Source organism: Molothrus aeneus, chromosome 1 (genome assembly GCF_037042795.1).
Source record: "Molothrus aeneus isolate 106 chromosome 1, BPBGC_Maene_1.0, whole genome shotgun sequence".
NCBI lineage: Eukaryota > Metazoa > Chordata > Aves > Passeriformes > Icteridae > Molothrus > Molothrus aeneus.
This window is the reverse complement of record NC_089646.1, coordinates 129,004,814-129,021,877: the sequence shown is the minus strand read 5'-3', so window position 1 is coordinate 129,021,877 and position 17,064 is coordinate 129,004,814. Positions and strand designations below refer to the sequence as shown.

Below are 17,064 nucleotides of genomic sequence, written 5' to 3'. Positions count from 1 at the left end.
TCCTAGTTTCCTAGTATATGCTCCAAATAGATAATTTTAAAATAATAGAAAAAAAATAAAGAAGTATTGCATTCTCAGGGATCCAACCAAAACAAGTTGTTGGATCTCTGAGAAAAACTGTGCACCCATGACACAAATTAAACTGCATGGTGTTAGCAGATATAAAAAGGTAACAATTTCAAAATCAATGCCTAAAAAAATCCTACTAATTAAAAGCCTGATAGAGAAGTCATGCATCCCTCCACAAAAGGGTCTTTCACTTTACTTGGCAAATTTGTTGGTGTTTTTGTGTTTCTAAGAGAATCTTCAGTTGAAATTCGCTTCTTTCAAATAGTGAAAACATAAATCAGTATCTAAACATGAATCTGCTTTTAAGCATAACTTTATAATAACAAGAGGGAAAAAAGCACATAATTCCATAGCAGAGAAAATATTTTACCTCAACAGCCATAATGATAATAGCAGCTTTCTTTTTGATGGTCGAGTTAGCAGGAAGATTTGTTAAGGAATGAACACCCATTCCAAGACTACTAATAGGTGGAAGATCAAGCCAGTCAGGGTCTCGTATCCCACCCATACAATCTTTTGCCATTGGATAGATTGTACCATTTCCATCTCTAAGAATAATAGGCGATTCCTACATTTGGGGAAAAAGGTTTCATTATTAAGTCTCCACAATTTATAAATATTATCCTTCCCAAAAGATCCAGTTCTTGACTGAGAACAATTACAACAGTTTACCAAAGATTCTCATTTATGTCATTAACTCCTATCATTAGAAGTAGTGCAACATAAAATAGGAAATTCTCTTTTGCAAATGCCTGAAATGTGTTTAACATAAGAAATATTACTAGAACTATCTTCCTTCTGATAATCATTTATTGATTAACATAACCAGTGAAACAAATAGTAACTATACTTTTAGCTTACTTAAATGCTCCAAGTTGAATATATCGAAATGAAACATTCAAATTGAATTATTTTGCAAAAACTGTTTCTTTCAATTATCCTAAACAAAGTATACCACATTGTGGAAGAGTTGCACAAAACCTCAATCATTTTTAGTGAATCTGTACTTTCAGTCAATTACAGATTAATTTTTTTTCTTTGTTAATATTTCCATTTATTCTCAAGAGTGGATTTATATCTGACCCAGCTAAGATCAAAATATAGCTAAGATCACATTCCAAAATGCAGCTAGATAACAAGTTGATACTAATCCAAGAACCATTCTGTCACCTTTTTTCTCCCCTTTTTTACATTCAAGGTAGAGTTTAATAAGATGTGCTTAGGTAAGTTGTTTGCTATTGCCCTTATGCCATCAAAATATTAAAGGTAGCAAAAACTTTCTCAGAACCTGTTTAAAAAACTATTTCTTTGCCATATTTTGGAGAAGTCTTACAGAAAGCTGTACCATCTCATTCAAATATGACAGATATGCAGTGAGGTTAAATGATTGAGACACAAAACCACGAACCTGTCCAGCTGTAAAAATAGCAACACTTCTCTCATTCTGACCCAGGAATGCAATGCTGCTAGTAGGGAAATTATTTTCCTGTTCAGCCTTTCCTGTGGCAAGGTCAAATATGCAGTATCGAACCCAGTTCCCGGTTTTCAGAACAGCATGCACTCCTTCAAAAACACATGAAGAAAAAAGTTAATGTTTTAAGGATGGCATATAGTAAAAGAACTCCCAGCTAAAGCTCTTTCAAGAAAGTACTAATATCAATGGAAGCACCTGTTTATGTCACTTTGAAAGTAGGTGTTTTTCACTTGGATGAGAGACAGGTAATAAAGGAACCAACAGATCTGGACTAACGGGATAAGTCCTACTTACCTTTTGAATCTACATTTACTGCTAGGATCTCTGTTTTTTCAGGAATACACAGCTTTTTGGGTGTTCTTTGAAAACAGTCAGGAACTTTTGGAGTTCCACCAGTTTTCACAACCTGAAAACAGATGTAAAATTTTAAGCTGCAATTAAGCACACACAGTGCTGACACTTGTAAATACTGATTGTTTCCTCCATGTTTCACAAACACATACCTGCAGTTCATCTATCCTGAGCAGCCTACAGTCTTGGAGGAGAGAAGAGGGATCAGGATCGGAGTTAGAACTGCTCTGACAGTTTGCATTATTGGAGGTGCCTGGAAATTTCACAGCAACATATGCACCATCCACTTTTAGCACCTACAGGCAGAACACAATAGAGTTTTACCAAAAGGCTGAACAGAATCTGATTTGCTTCAAAATAAACCACACGTTTTTCAGGGAGAGGAAAAAATTTGCAATATCCAGTGATAAAATTGTATAGCTCTTGGTCATTGGACTTGTCATTTTGCTAAAATTACCAAAATTTGAAAAACTTGGGTTTCCTAATGACTTCATAAGCATCCTGACTCATATCCAAGGTCCCTCCATTTCAGCATCCTACATCCAAGAGAAGCCAACATCAACTGACTAGAGAAGCGCCTACTGGTACTCCCCTGGTCTCTTTCCAACTTCCACCTCCTGGAGGACAACTTCGTGTTTAATGGCCTGGATAGACCTTTCTCTTATTGATTTGTGCAATCACTTCTGGAAATAAACATTATTCTTGTGGCAGTGAATTCCAAACATTAGCCAACAATTCAACAACAACCAAGTCTACATTGAGTCTCCTTCTTCAAGTGCCCATTAGATCTTATATTACAAGATAAAGGAAAACTACTTTTTTTTTGAAAATTTGAAAATTGAAAATTTTTTGTCCTCTTTCCTCAACAGGACTGTACACAGTGGAAAAAAAGACTTCTTAGTTTACCAGTCTAGCATCTGTTCTGTACACTCAATGATCAAGTTCTTCACTCAGTCCCTTAGGACTGAAGGATTCACACAAGTGTATCCAGATGTTCTTCATGTGTGTGCGTGTGTGTCTGCCCTCTGGGCCCCCAAGGAAACAGGAGCTATTCAACTCTATACTGACACAGGCATTTCCAAGACTGTAAGCCTCTATAAAGAGTTGCTACCATGCATATCTAATCATGTCAAAACAGGCTTCCTTGATACAGGAACTTCTTGTGCTATCACCAAACAGCAATGCCCTTTGAATTTCCAGCTGAGACCATAGTTTTCCCAAAACAAAAACAAAGCTAAGCCAGTAGGGGGTGGGGAAAGAAGAGACGATGTTTTAATTATGAGCAGAAATAAGAACTCTGTACGCTCTCAGTCCTGAGCAAAACTAGATATAAGCAACCATCAGTCTTTAATAAGCCCTAATTTCTCAACTGTTTCTACACAGAAAGTGCTTAACAAACAAAACTCTAGATGTAACCAACTTATCTAAAAGGTCTCCAACTATAAAAAGCATGTCTCAAATTTTCAAAATACTGTATGTAAGAAAAATCTACGTTTTCTACCAATTTTTCTAGCTAAGTGCAGCCTATCAAGTGCACTAGAGAAAATGATATATTGAAAACCTTAAAGCATTAGCAGATTTTTTTGTGACAAAGATTACTGTGGACAGAGTTACAGCAGCTGCTCCCTACATGCTGAAACTTCACTCTGGAAGCAGAATTACAAGTTCCAGTAGTAGAGCATCATTGACAGCTGTAAGAATACTACCCAAAAATTTCAAAATTCAGACCTAGTCAAAAGATTCACAAACATTAACCATCATCTGGACTATACAAAGGCAGAATTCTATTGAGATTGGTAAGACAACCCTCTAGAAGAAAACTGTGGTTTAGTAAAAAAAGTTTATTCCATGTACATTAAGATGTTTCTAAGATAATCAGACTAACTTATAGGCCTGTAATTGCATGCCAGTGGTTCAATCAGAGCTTCTAGTCCAACATGTAGAATCTTTTTCTTTTTTTAAATGACTAAATGTTGCTCCAAGAACTCTATAAATTTGGGCTGCTTTCTGATGGAAGCACACCTTAAGAAAAGATACAATTCCCCCATCTTTAACATATCTCCATAATTAAAAGTTTTTACTGCATGCTTTCTAGCTGCTCATAGTGTTACCAACTACATAATTTCTCACTTATAGCACTTTTGATGTGTTCAGAGAAATGATTACAGTTTTGAAGCGCTGGAACTCTTACAGCCTCCACATGACAAATATTTTTTCTTTCCCATTCACCAGGAAAATCATGTATCTTTAAAAACTGGAAAATATGCTTATTAAGATTTTGCTAAGAAGATAATCACCTCTTCAAACCTAAAATCAGTTTAGGTAAAGTTACTACTACAGCTGTTGGTTGTTATACAGAAGGAAAATAAAACTATCTCCTGATGTAGTAGTGAGCAATGAGCTTGAGTGAAGCATTTGATAGCAACTGGACATAGAAAGCTCCAAAGCAAAGATGTGGCATAATGAGCCAGCACCAAACAAGATAAATATGCAAGGTAAACATTCCTCTTTAATTGAATTTATGTAAGTCTGAGATAATTTTAGAACTCATTAAAAAATAAAATGCAAAAACTGAAAGGATTGAGATGCTTTAGCTTACACAAGTAATGTACTGCTGATACTGCTAATGCAGAAGTTTCACCAATTAGAAACAAGCATTTTACATAACTACATACACAGTATGTGCCTTACTAGGATTTAATTAAGAGAATGAATTGAATGAAAAAAGCAAGCAACAAAACGGAAAACTAAAGAATTTTTTCTGAAAAGCAGAATACCTTTTTAGTGCATTTTCAACAACAAGATAACAACACCTGGTCTTTTTAATAGAATAAAAAATTATTTGAGAAACTAAAAGATGAACACAGTTGTTAACTCCTTTATCTTTACTATCAATCCACTTCCACAGTCCCTAACACCAGAATGCCACTGGAAATCATTGAATCTTTCCCTCTCCAAAATCACCACATTCTTCCTCAAAACACAGCAGGAGAAGACCAGGGAAAATAAATTTTTAACTTCCTATCCAATCTTCTTTTTGAAATGGAAGAAATTTTAACATCACAGAAAAGGCTTCTATCTCCACCCCAAAGGTAGAAAGAAATATTTCTTCACCTTCAAAGAAATACTGACACAATTTTAAAAAATACTTAACTTTGAAAGATTACAAACAGATTCATAATAGGGAGTGGGTAACTGTTATAGGGCAAGATCCAGTCTGATCTCAATTTATCCTTCTCATTGGAAGGCTTCAATCTCAGACAGGAATCAAAGGAAAAAAACAAAATCAAGTGACTGACTGAAAAAATGCAATACAAAGTAAGAACAAACTACTAAATCCAAATTTATGTTTTATAAAATTCCTAGGAGCTGATAGGCTTTCTGGGTGTAGGAACTGCAAAATTGGTAACACACAGGATTCTCACCTGGTTGAGGATAACTTTGATGACCAGAAGCAGTTTGGGGAGGCCTTGGACACTGCCAATGGAAAGCCTCAGACCAAATCGAACCGCAGCTGCCAAAGAAGAAAAAAGCAGCTCCAACCCAGGTCCCCCATCCCTCTGTTCTAGCAGTGATTTCAGACACCATTTAAGCCATTTCAGAAGAACAGATCCAGAAGCTAATGTGGTGAAGTAGAATATCCCAAAGTGCATGGGATCAACAGAAAAAAGCTTTCATCCCTCTGATACTAGTGAGCAGTAACAAAGGCTTATTTCAGCCCATATCTTTTCTCAACAACACTAAAGAACACTCCATCAGACTTCTCACCAGTGCAGACAAGAGATAGGACAAGTGCCAGGCTATTTCATTCCATCAGTCTTTTATCAGGTAGATAATCCTGGAATGATTATCTCTTCCATCTAGTGATGGATGTGGAGGAATAAAGACTTAATTTCATTCCAAGCCATGAAGGATTTAAATTGAAATGAGACTGGAAGGTAATAAATTCCAAGGAGCAAGGAGATGACTAACTACAAGAGAGAATCTAGCAGACATGCATTCTTAATCTCTTTCAACACCACCTCAGTGTAAAGACTTTGCACTCTCATCAGACTCCTTGGGCATTCACTGCTTTGGCATCATATGAAATCCACACTTACAAAGCAGTGTGTAAAATGCAGATTGCACAATCTACTGGTATCAGAAGGATCACAAACACTCATCTTGGATCTCAGCACTCAGGGGAGAGCTGCTACATTACCAACGAAGTGCCCAGAGAGACAGGGGCACTTTAGAAGTCAACATCTTCTACCTGCCCATTGTTCTACAGAACACAGCAAGGGTCATGGAAGGACTTTAAACAGACATTTTTTAGAGACATCATGAAGCTGCTGCATACATCCAAAAGCATGGGAACATAAAATTTCTAGAAACAAAACCATTTCAGGAACACAGGCTGTACATCAGTAAATCTGAACCCCTTCCTTTCCTACCTCTAAATTCCAAGTCCTGAAGACTAAGTGAAAATTTTTCTTTTTGTGTAAAACAAAGAATTATCGAAATAATTTTAAAAGACAGCAAACATTTTGACAGAAGCTCATGGCTACCACACATTATTCATTTTATTTTAAAGAATATAAATGCTTAAAGTTTCAGATGCTCTTGCAGGTAAAAGGACAAAAATAATTGCTTTATTCCTCTTACTCCTTCAAATCTGAATCATTACATACAGCAAGATTTTTGGCCTCAGAAATCAATTCATTTAGTGCAATTGACTTCATACTGTGCTCAAAAAATATCCACCAAATTACCAGTGTGTATTTCTCAAAGATGCCCAAGTATTCAAATGCTCCATGACCACGTATTTTACTGGATGACACTTTGAGAGAAGCTAAGTGTTGCTCCACTGACACCACAATTTGTAACATCAAGTTCTTAAAACTCAACGTTGTTTCAAAGCCTTTCCAATTTTCTGAAATACCAAGGCTAACATGTTCCCAGGTTACACTGCAATAGTATATTCTCGTGCAAGATGCTCATACCACTCAAGCCTCCCATAACAAAACATCAAAGATCTGACCTTTCAGATTGTCAGTCAGTAAAGAGAAGACCATGGAAGACCAGATTAATGTATATCTGGGTGGACTATAAAAGGGTAGAACTTCTTAACTCATCAAGTCCTAAGAGCCCAAACCCATCTAACCATGTTTTTGCAGTCTGAACCTCAGTACACACACATTAAAAAATTACTTATGGATATAATAGTCAGATTATTCAGAATTCAAATCCTCTTTGTGTATAATTCAACTCACAACAAGCTCAATTACAAACATTACTGTTCCATAATGAACAATGTTACTCTGGAGTCTGTAGGAGAAAACTGCCACGGGTAACTCTTCTGCAGACTGAGGTGCCTCTGGTTTTCCTCCTTACAATCACACAGCTGATCCAAATTACAAACAGAACATGTAACAAGGCTCAAACTTGTTAATTGCCTTGTAATAAACTGCATTTCTGACTTTAACCTGGACACCACCAAGCAAAAAATAGCTATGATTTTGTCTGCTGGATTCTACCTAAGCTCTAAAGATTAAGTATTACAAAACTGCAAAAGGAAAAACATGAGTGGCAGTATACACCACTGGAAAAGGACAGCATGCTTTATAAAGGAAAAGAAGCATTTTTGCCATAAATGACTGATCTAGAATAGACTCAGCACCACTGAACTCTTTTCAGAAGACATGCCACATAATGATTTTAGCACTCCAGTGAAAATGTAAACATAAAAATTCAAGCTCTTTTATACTGATCATAGCAGTTCTTGATGCAATGCACAGACACCTTTGCAACTGTATACAGACACAGTGGAACAGTCTCTGTATTGAAAATCTTGGGATCTAAAACGAGAAGGACAGATAAGGACAAGAGGGATTTTCCCAAAGATGGTGTCAGAGGAAAACAATGGATTCAGCAGCTACATCTCAAAATCTTATTTTGAGAAACTGAAGTGTTACAATGAGCTAAGTTGCTCCATATTCCCTTCTGCAGAAATGACCTAAACTTGATAATGAAAATTCATTGTGAGCCTGCTCCTTTCAAAGATACTGCTGAAGGCAAACCTTACACTGCCACACAAGTAAATCCATTAGGGATGCAAGTAAAATAACTCTTACTAACTTCAGCTGCCTTCTGTTGGACAGTTATTGATCCTCTTCTGATAACATTTTTTTTAAATCTTTTATGAATCAAGTAGAAAGCAACCCAATCTTTTCCTTTTGAGGAAAACCTTATCAGTTTTCTCATTGCTTTTATTTTTGAAAAGCATGCCAGAGAAATGTCTAGAGGACCTAATCCCTCCTAACATCACGCAACAGTGCCAAAGGGGAAAAGGGAGTATTTTCCTCTACATGGCTCTTGAGTCAGAGCAAAGGTTTATTACAGAAAAAATGAAAACATTACAAGGATTAAACAAAGGGATTTTGTGGAGTAATAAATCAAATAACTTTTTAATCATATTAATGAAGCGTGTAATTTCTAACAAAAATATTTATGTTCTTTGCTTGCCAGAACATGAGATTCACCCAAATCTTCTACCTATTTGCGTGCAAAAGTCAGTCATAACAACTGGAACCCTTCACAATCTCACTGGACATGTGGGAGTTATTGTTCAAGACAACAAAATAGTATTTTGGATAAAAACACATCTGTTTTTTGTAATATTGTAGTTCAACTTAAAATACCAAAATTTTAAAGATTTATCATGTTTTACTCACAACACACCCACTCTATTATTATCATTATGCTATGGACAAATATAAACACAGCTAAAATCAAACTCATCAGAAACATTCTCAAGCATCCCTGAAAGTATGATTTTTTTAAACAGTTAGCTTATTTAAAAGAAAAACCCTTTCTTCCCCCCTCCCCAAAAACAGTGGGGCAGTGTATTTTAGATTTTAGACAAACCTTGCCAACAGGAACATTCTTAACATCTTCCACAAATACAACTTCCCTCAGAGACCACTGTTCTTCATTCACTTTCTCCTCCTCTTTCGGGGCAGGAGTAGATCGTCGTCGCTCTGAGACAGAAAAGTTAGCACCAAAAAGAAAGACTTGACATACTTCATCAAAGCATCAAAATGCATTTTTCAGTAAACACCAAACCTTTCCCCCAAAAAGATTATCAGCAGTCAAATACAGAAATTAACAAGAGGTTAACATGAATACAACTTTAAGAGTCAGAGCTACCTAACAAACGTATCATGTCACTTTCATGTTTTTCTATGGATTTGGAAACTAACAAAGCCTATATGATAAGTGAAGCAATTTTAAAGATATTTAAGAAAAGTAATAGAATACAGTATTTTTAAAATTTTAAATAATACGGTAACTAGAGTACAAAAAATTAAAACACAAGGAACAAGCTCTGTTTTGGCAGGGCTTACATACTCATGCTGTAAGTGAAATGGCTGACTCTGAGAACATTCAGTCACCCCTGCTACACTGCTTTGTACCAATCTTACAAAAAGTCTGCTTGCCTGCCACATATGGATTACTTGGTAAACTTCTAGAAGAACAGCAAATGAGGCAGAAAATAGCTATTTGGGCTAATGGCAACTGCAGTACAGTTAGATTTGCTGCAGACTTTATCTGGACAGCAGCTGTAGAACACTCAAAATCAAATCTAAATACATAACATGGCTAAATTAACACTGACAAGAACCTTTAATCTTCCAAGTTGAGTATATAGCGTAATTAATACTATCAACATATTTAAAGTAAGAAGCAAAGAACTTCTAAGCTAATTGCACAGTTAATTCCAAACACTAGATCAAAAGCCCAAGCAAAGTTGTAGTCAGTGGAAAATTACAGCTGAATGAACTGCAAAAGAAATCAATAGTAGAAGACTTCTAATAAAATAAGTGAGTACTGCAGATCTGAGCAGATGAGATTCTCAGTCACTGCACAAGGCCATTTGAGTCATCAGGTCAATGCTGCTTAAAACTGCAGCTTGTGAACAATCAGAAGAATAAGCTGTAGAGAGAAGATTTCTTCAAATGATGGCATTGTAATTACATTTTATCTATTTATGTGTTGAAATTGAGAGAAAAAATGCTTAAAGGAGTCCAGTTGCACAAATTCGGATGTAGCCCTTCAGGTTTTTAAGCACAACTTGTACTATGAAACTTCCCTGACTGCTTTTGTATGTTAGTAAAGAATGTCTCCTTTTAGACATTTTCTGTTATAGATACAAACTACTGCTTTCTGCACTGACTTTCAACTACAAGGCAAGCTGTTCAACAGCAGCCTAATCTTTAAAGAAGTTTTCCAAAACAAGTTCAACTTCCTGGCTGCAAAGAAACTCATTATCACATTGCAACTAAAAATAAATTTATCTTTAGAACTTCCTCTTGATCACCTCCTGAAGGATACTTTTGATTCTGAGAACTGTTACACTTGCACAGACACACCTCACATCAAGGAGTCACTGCTTATACATTTATTTAACACTGACAATTCACAGATTATTCAAAGTCTATTACAAAAGCCTTCACCTACACTACAGTACAGACTGAAACACCAAAGGATTCTGAAATTAGGACAGAATCACTGTAGAATTGCCTTTTATGGAAACTTCTTATCTGCATAATTATTTAAGTTTATTCTGAGCTACACATTACTTACTATATGGCATTGATGCACTGCTTGCTATTGAAGATGCATCACTACAAGTGGAAGCTGGGGATGGTGGAGGACCCATTTCAGTTTTCACTGGTTCCTGTTTGCTTTCAGGTCTAGAATAAAAGTTAGTACTCAGAAATGAAGAAAGAAAAAAGTGATATTTTTTCTGTGACAATGGACAAAGCACCAGTGTATCCCAGCATTGTTCCTTTAACAACACTTTAAAGAAGTAACTCCACACTTGCAAACAACCATCCTAACTGACAAGGCTATAAACCTTGAAGCTGGGGATGGTACACTGCTGCTTAATAAGGGATTAGCGTTTTAACATTAACTGAGAAAAGACACACACTATTACAGAAAATAAACATGATGAGCTTCATTTGAGCTTTTTTATTAGCTTTATACAGTAACCTGAAACTCCAGAGCTGCTAAACACTCTCAAGCTTTACTTGAAATTGTTTAAATCTGCTTTATGAAACATTTAAATGGCACTGTCAACCCAAAAGATTTTTTTTTTCAAGCTATGGAGGGGCTGAAAGAGATCTGTTTAACCTCATGAAGAGCCAGGAAACAGCTGGTTCCATTTTCAGCTATTAAAATATAAAATCTTGGAAACCTTATGAAACACTGTAGGGAGGCCTTCATTTAATACTCCTCCTGCATTTCACATGTACTTAGTGCTTTCACAGAAGTGAGACACCTTTCCTGCAGTGAGCCTTTCTGCACAACTAGCCAAGTTTACAAGAAACCTAATACCTCATAAAGATCACAAAATTTTCAAAATTACAAAAGTTTGACCCTCCTTTTCCATTATTGCTCCCCAGTTCAGGAGAGTACCACATGAACAAGCTGTGTGTACATGCAGATGGTCTCCACACTTACTTGGCCTCAGTAGTTTTGCTGGCCTTCTCCATGTTTTTCAAGCTCTCAGGGGACCGAAGCTGAAATCGACAGCTGTCATTCATGTTCCAAACAGATTCCATTAGCACACCAACTTTAGGAATTCCAGCACTGATTGAAAAAGCAACTGCTCCAGCATGATAGAGAGGGTTATTTCTTAAACACACCTAGAGACAGAAATATTTATTTCTATGAGAAAAATTAATTCTACTGAGGGAAATCATATGTACTTTATTTTCTTGGTGGCATATGCAGTAGTCAAAATAGAAAACTTATGGAATCAGGTGAAGAGGAAAGTCAGCATTATGTATGAAAAAAGCAGCTGTTGTGAAATTCACAGCTGAAAGCAACAGCTTTAGCATTGAAACTGTTTAACGTACAATATTTAGATGCTCAACTACAAAAGGAACAATTAATCCAATAACAGGGACTCATCACAGTGTCAATTAGAATGGCTCTGCAATCAAAAGAAATGTGCTCCCTGGGAAAGGGCTGCTTTGTCTCGTATTAGTTCTAGTACTTATCAAAAAAAATCCTCTGTATCAGTTATTAGCCTTTTTGGTAAAGGCTTCAAAGCAAAGGTCTATCACACTGCATAAATAAATCAAACCCAGATATTAATACTGTAGGCATTTAAATGCCTCATCATTTACAAAGCCTTTTGTTCTACAGGGAATTGTATTTCTATACTTTCTGTCAAAACACAGTATCAGTAGGTAAGTTAAAATAGAAGTACTTTGCATGAGTACATCTTGTTCTTCTGCACAGCAAGAGTCATACTTGTAGAACAGCAACAATACTAACAGGACACAGCCATGTACAGGCATGTAATTCAAACATACTATTTTTATTTCCCATTTTTGCTATCACTTTTGTGCATAACTTTTTGTGCTAATTACTTTTGTTGTGTTTTTTTTAAGAGCACATTGTAAGCTCAGCATATAGCATGGTGAAAGTGCCACTGGTGACAGCTGTACTTGCCTGGGTTCCAACAGTTATGTTTGGCATAGAGGAGATACCAGCACTAGACTTCGGCTTTTTATTTTTCGCTCTGGCCTTTTCTAACATTTTCTTCCTTTGGCTGAAAGGAACTACACCCCTGTGGAAAAATGCATGTTATTTTAAAAAGGCAGTGAAAGAAAAGCTTTGTTCAGAACTTTGAACAGTTTATTTCTTCTGCTTAATGTAACCATGAGCAAACATTCAAGTGTGTGTGCCACCTTCTCCAAAATCTCAAAGCACTGCAGAAATGTCATCTTTTTCCATATGTACCTCAACTTTCCAAATTCACCTCAACTATCCCAATTTATACAGAGGAGGAGGAAGAGGCAGAGCACATGACTTATTTCATTGTCAAATGGCTTTCCTTCCAGTCTGAAGTGCTGCAAAACCTCTGTCACAAGTGGTATACTCCAGTCACAGCTTTCAACATGCAGCTTGTCTCTCTGAACTTGAGGATATCTTTCCCACAAATAGTGATAATTTCCAGAATTTTCAGCCTCTGGGGAACATGATTTTTTGAAAAGCCTCACTTTCTCTCTGGGCACATGGCTGAAGGTGTCTGGGGCTCTTACAACCTCCAGTGCAAGAGGGGGGAAATCCATTTCTTTTGTAATTGGATCCGCTTGGTTTAGCTGAAAATCACGCCTGCATACACAGCTAAGCTTATTATATAATAAGCTTATATTATAGTAATGCTTATTATTTTGATACTTCATGTTTCAGTCAGTGGCTTATGCAGTGAGAAGCTTTGATTCAAGAAGCTCCTCCATGTTAGGTAAAATGTAAAAAGCATCAGTCCTGTGAAACAGTGGAAATTGAAATCCTGTCTCATGTACTACAGATCACTGTAACTCAGGGTATCAATAGTCACAGAAGCTTCTGTCTGTATCAATTTGGTAACCAATAAAATCACCATGGTTGACATTCAACCAGAAAAAGACATATTACATAATAAACTGCTTCCAAAGATTGCATGTAAACACTAATAAGTATTATTGTACTTTGCACAGATTATTCCAGTAAATATGGAAGGTTCTAATAGCCAAGTATCTAATGCTACAGCTTAGCAGTACCTCTACAAAGAGTAATTAAAGTGTGCCATGTCAGCCATGAAATAATGAAAGAGCCAAGAACCAGAAGTTTACAAGTATAGCTTCAAGTCTACTTAAATATTTTCCAGAGTTAATAGAATTTAATGAGAAAGCTGTTTCATACAATTAATTTTCAATGCTCTCATTTCCAGCTCATCACTGAGTATTGAGCTCATCCATGCCTCAAAGCCACTTGAACTTTAGGCATGATACATAATGCAATGACTCCTGACACACTGAAAAATAATGCATACTGACAATGAATTAGTATTACTTAATTAATTCTCTTAAATTAGAAACTCATTTCAGAGCCCTTTGGAAGTATTATTTTTGAGGGTTCATTTCCTGCTTTGTTTTGTCTGTGGTTTTGTGGTGTAAGCTTCTTAATCATGAAGCTATTTAGTTAAAATGTTTTAACTAACATTTCATATTTTATGTCTGAAAGGGTTATATTTTAACAACAAACTCCAGAGGGAGCATTTGCTGTTATTTCCCCCTTCCTTAAGATTTAGACCACAAACTAATAGACCAAATCTTCTAACAGAGCCAGACAGAGGAACGTCAACCTCATATGTGGGTACATTTGTTCCATATTTATAATCTGAATGACCCAAAAGGCATAGAGATTATTCTCTGATCCTGTGTAGTACTGATACATCTGAATGCTAAAGCACTTACACGCATCTCCTAAAAGAATGACCTTATTCTGTTAAAGATGTTATAATTGGAAGCTTTAGGCATTAAAAAAGAGAATAAATATATTTTATAAAGGGAACCAAAGATCAACAATGGTGGTTCAGCAGTTTTGCAACGCTTCTCAGAGCCAGAGACATGAAGATATCCAGAGCATCCACACTGTTGAACACAACCACAGTATTTACTTACCACCAATACAAGTTGTTCTCTAGCTGAGCACACGTGTAAAGAGCACAACAATGTAAAGAAACAATCCGTTCTCCCTGAAGCTCTGAGTATGTCTGTGCAGTGTGTTCTAATTTAGAGGCTACGGAGCTTAAAGTTTCATCTACCCATGTAGCAACCTAAGGGAGAGGGAAAGAAAGGAACAGAGAAGGTAGAGGGGGAAAAAAAAAAAAGAAAAGTCACACATCAGTTGCATCTTTAATGTAATATTTACTGGGTTTGGAATGGGGGGAAAAATGTATCACAAAACAAAGAAACAATTATACGCGTCAGAAATTTATCCCCTACCATCTTTCTTTCCCCAGAAAAGAGCTTTTCAGATTAGTTTTCCCCTCTATTTCCAGTCCTCAACCTTAACAAAAAAGGTTGAAAACAAAGGAGAAACCTGTTGAAGTATATGGATGTGTTGGTGTCTTTACCAAATCAATTTCAAGTTCACTCTAACTGGGCTGAAAAGCATATTTAGCTAACTCACTTTACATCACTGAAAGCTTCAATGTCCTTAGTTTTTCTACTAAATCTCTACAGAACATTAACAAGCTTCTCTATTCTCAAACCAGAGTCAGTTTCTACTGTAAGAGCAGAAAGTCAAGTGCTGCATATCATCAGGCAACCTTTTCACTTTTTCAGCTCTAAATCTGATAGATATCTTTCTTTAAAACTTTTTGCATTTCATGGGGAGGAAAGGAAAGGAATGACTAAATGAATTGAGTCCTTTCTAGTGCAGATGAAGCTGAAGAAACAACTTCTCTACAATATACTGCAAGCAATTGAAAAAACCCAGCTTTGTCAAATTCAGCAACCAGCAAACATTTCATACCTTGTTATTTTCCGTGGCAACAGTTGCTCTAATACTATTTGCAGAAAGGAGCACAATCTTTTCATTGGTTAACCCCAAGAACATAGCTCGTGGATGATGTAGTGAAGGATTCTTTAGAAACAAAAAAGTATTTTAGATATTCAAAGCATATAAATAATTCTGAAGGGGAATATTTAAAGCTATACAGTACCTGTGCATTTCTGTAAGGCTCTGATTCACTCCATTTCCACTGATAGAGTTCTCCTTTACTGCTAACAGCCACAAGCTCAGAATATAGAGCTCCAATAGAAATAAACTTTGTTCCATCCTACAAACACAGAAATACAAAATTTAAGACAATGATATTATAAATACATCTATAAATGCAAAAAAATGAACTTGGAATTGGTTTTTTTTAGAGCACCCATGAATGCTGAACCTGAAAATAAAGATATATCCAGACTGTCTCAAGATCATCATGCCCCCTCACACAAAACATCATTGTTTCTGATGAAGTGAGGGAATAAAGAAAGATATTATTTCCAAGACATTTATCAATAGCATATACATGGCAATTAACTTGGACAGTTTATTAAGAGCTTACATGGTGCTTTAAGAATACAACACAGCCCATAAAATTAGAGATGAGAAGATCTCTTGACTTGCAACATCGAAAAAAAAAATTCTGCTTGAAATTCTGGCTGTTTGAAATTAACAAAAAAGCAACATAATTCCACTATTCCATTACTAAGTATAGTCAGGAAAGTATCTTCCAAGCTACCCAAGAAATCAATTATCAAATTCACTGCTTTGTCAATTAACTCTTACCTTTTACTTCTGAAAGTAAGTAACTGCAAACAACATCAAGTTTTTAAAAAAACAGTGTGCTATATCTCAATAATGCATCATTATAACCTGACCTGCTGGGAAAGTTTCTAATTATTGGTTATTCGTCTCGCCCTTTTCTCCTTTTTAACATTTTATCAAAACTCACCTGGTATCTTTCTACTATTTACATGGCATCAGTTCGTTCATTTGCTTCATCCTATACCTACAGGGATCTCAGCGGTCTGATTTCCTCCCTGTTAGATTGGGTTTTGTATCAATGCAACTATACAATGTTACAACCTCACCTATGCAAATTCCTGTTCTTCCTTGCATTGAAACAGATCTCAAGCTACAGAGAATTGGAGTGATTTTACAAAACATTAAATTCTGTTTACTGAGAAACATTTGTAAAGTTTCACTGCTCCTCAGCAAGTGCAGCTATAGGAAAAACGTGTTCTTTCTGAAGTTCCTTACTACTAATAACTCAAATTTTTCTTCCACTTACAGCTTCACAAAAAATTTTTAAAAAATGCAACTTAAACTAGCATAAAATCAAATGCTGTCTTCAACAGCTACAGATGTGAAAGATGATATCTGGTCTTCTCTGCAGTGGTTATCTCCCCAGATCAGTATGTTTAACTGACTCTCAGATTACAATTCACCACATTTAAGTACTTCAGCCATCTGAGGGGAAACTGAACTCAGTCAGCTATTTAAAAAGTCCCACTATCCAGTACATTTACCTGTCCTCTAAATTAGCAGACTTCTCACCACAGAAGTTTAAAAGTGGAAACACTTTAGTTTTGAAAGTCTGGATTTACACTATTTTTTTACTGTTTTCATGCCCAGAAGTGCACATTCCAAAAGGTGTGAATGTGTCCTTGAGTGACACAGGATTCATTCAGTACAGCTCTTACCAAATGCTCACCAGTATTTCTGGGAAAAAGAAAAGCAGCAGGAGGAAAGGACAGAAGCAATCACAAGCAATTTTCTTTTATACCCTG

The 17,064-nt window shown here is 36.1% G+C and overlaps 1 protein-coding gene across 1 annotated transcript in view; it reads right to left on the bottom strand.

The window, feature by feature from the left end:
• The window catches only part of UBR5 (ubiquitin protein ligase E3 component n-recognin 5), an 84,850-nt gene that overhangs the window by 31,803 nt on the left and 35,983 nt on the right, over positions 1-17,064 (bottom strand). Inside the window, exons 10-20 of the mRNA XM_066564868.1 lie at positions 15,444-15,560; positions 15,254-15,364; positions 14,398-14,552; positions 12,401-12,518; positions 11,402-11,586; positions 10,520-10,629; positions 8,801-8,913; positions 2,047-2,190; positions 1,838-1,949; positions 1,478-1,632; positions 440-637 (exon numbers count right to left, since the gene is read on the bottom strand). Of these exons, the coding sequence (XP_066420965.1) occupies positions 440-637; positions 1,478-1,632; positions 1,838-1,949; positions 2,047-2,190; positions 8,801-8,913; positions 10,520-10,629; positions 11,402-11,586; positions 12,401-12,518; positions 14,398-14,552; positions 15,254-15,364; positions 15,444-15,560 (1,518 nt within the window). The remainder of the gene's footprint in view (positions 1-439; positions 638-1,477; positions 1,633-1,837; positions 1,950-2,046; positions 2,191-8,800; positions 8,914-10,519; positions 10,630-11,401; positions 11,587-12,400; positions 12,519-14,397; positions 14,553-15,253; positions 15,365-15,443; positions 15,561-17,064) is intronic.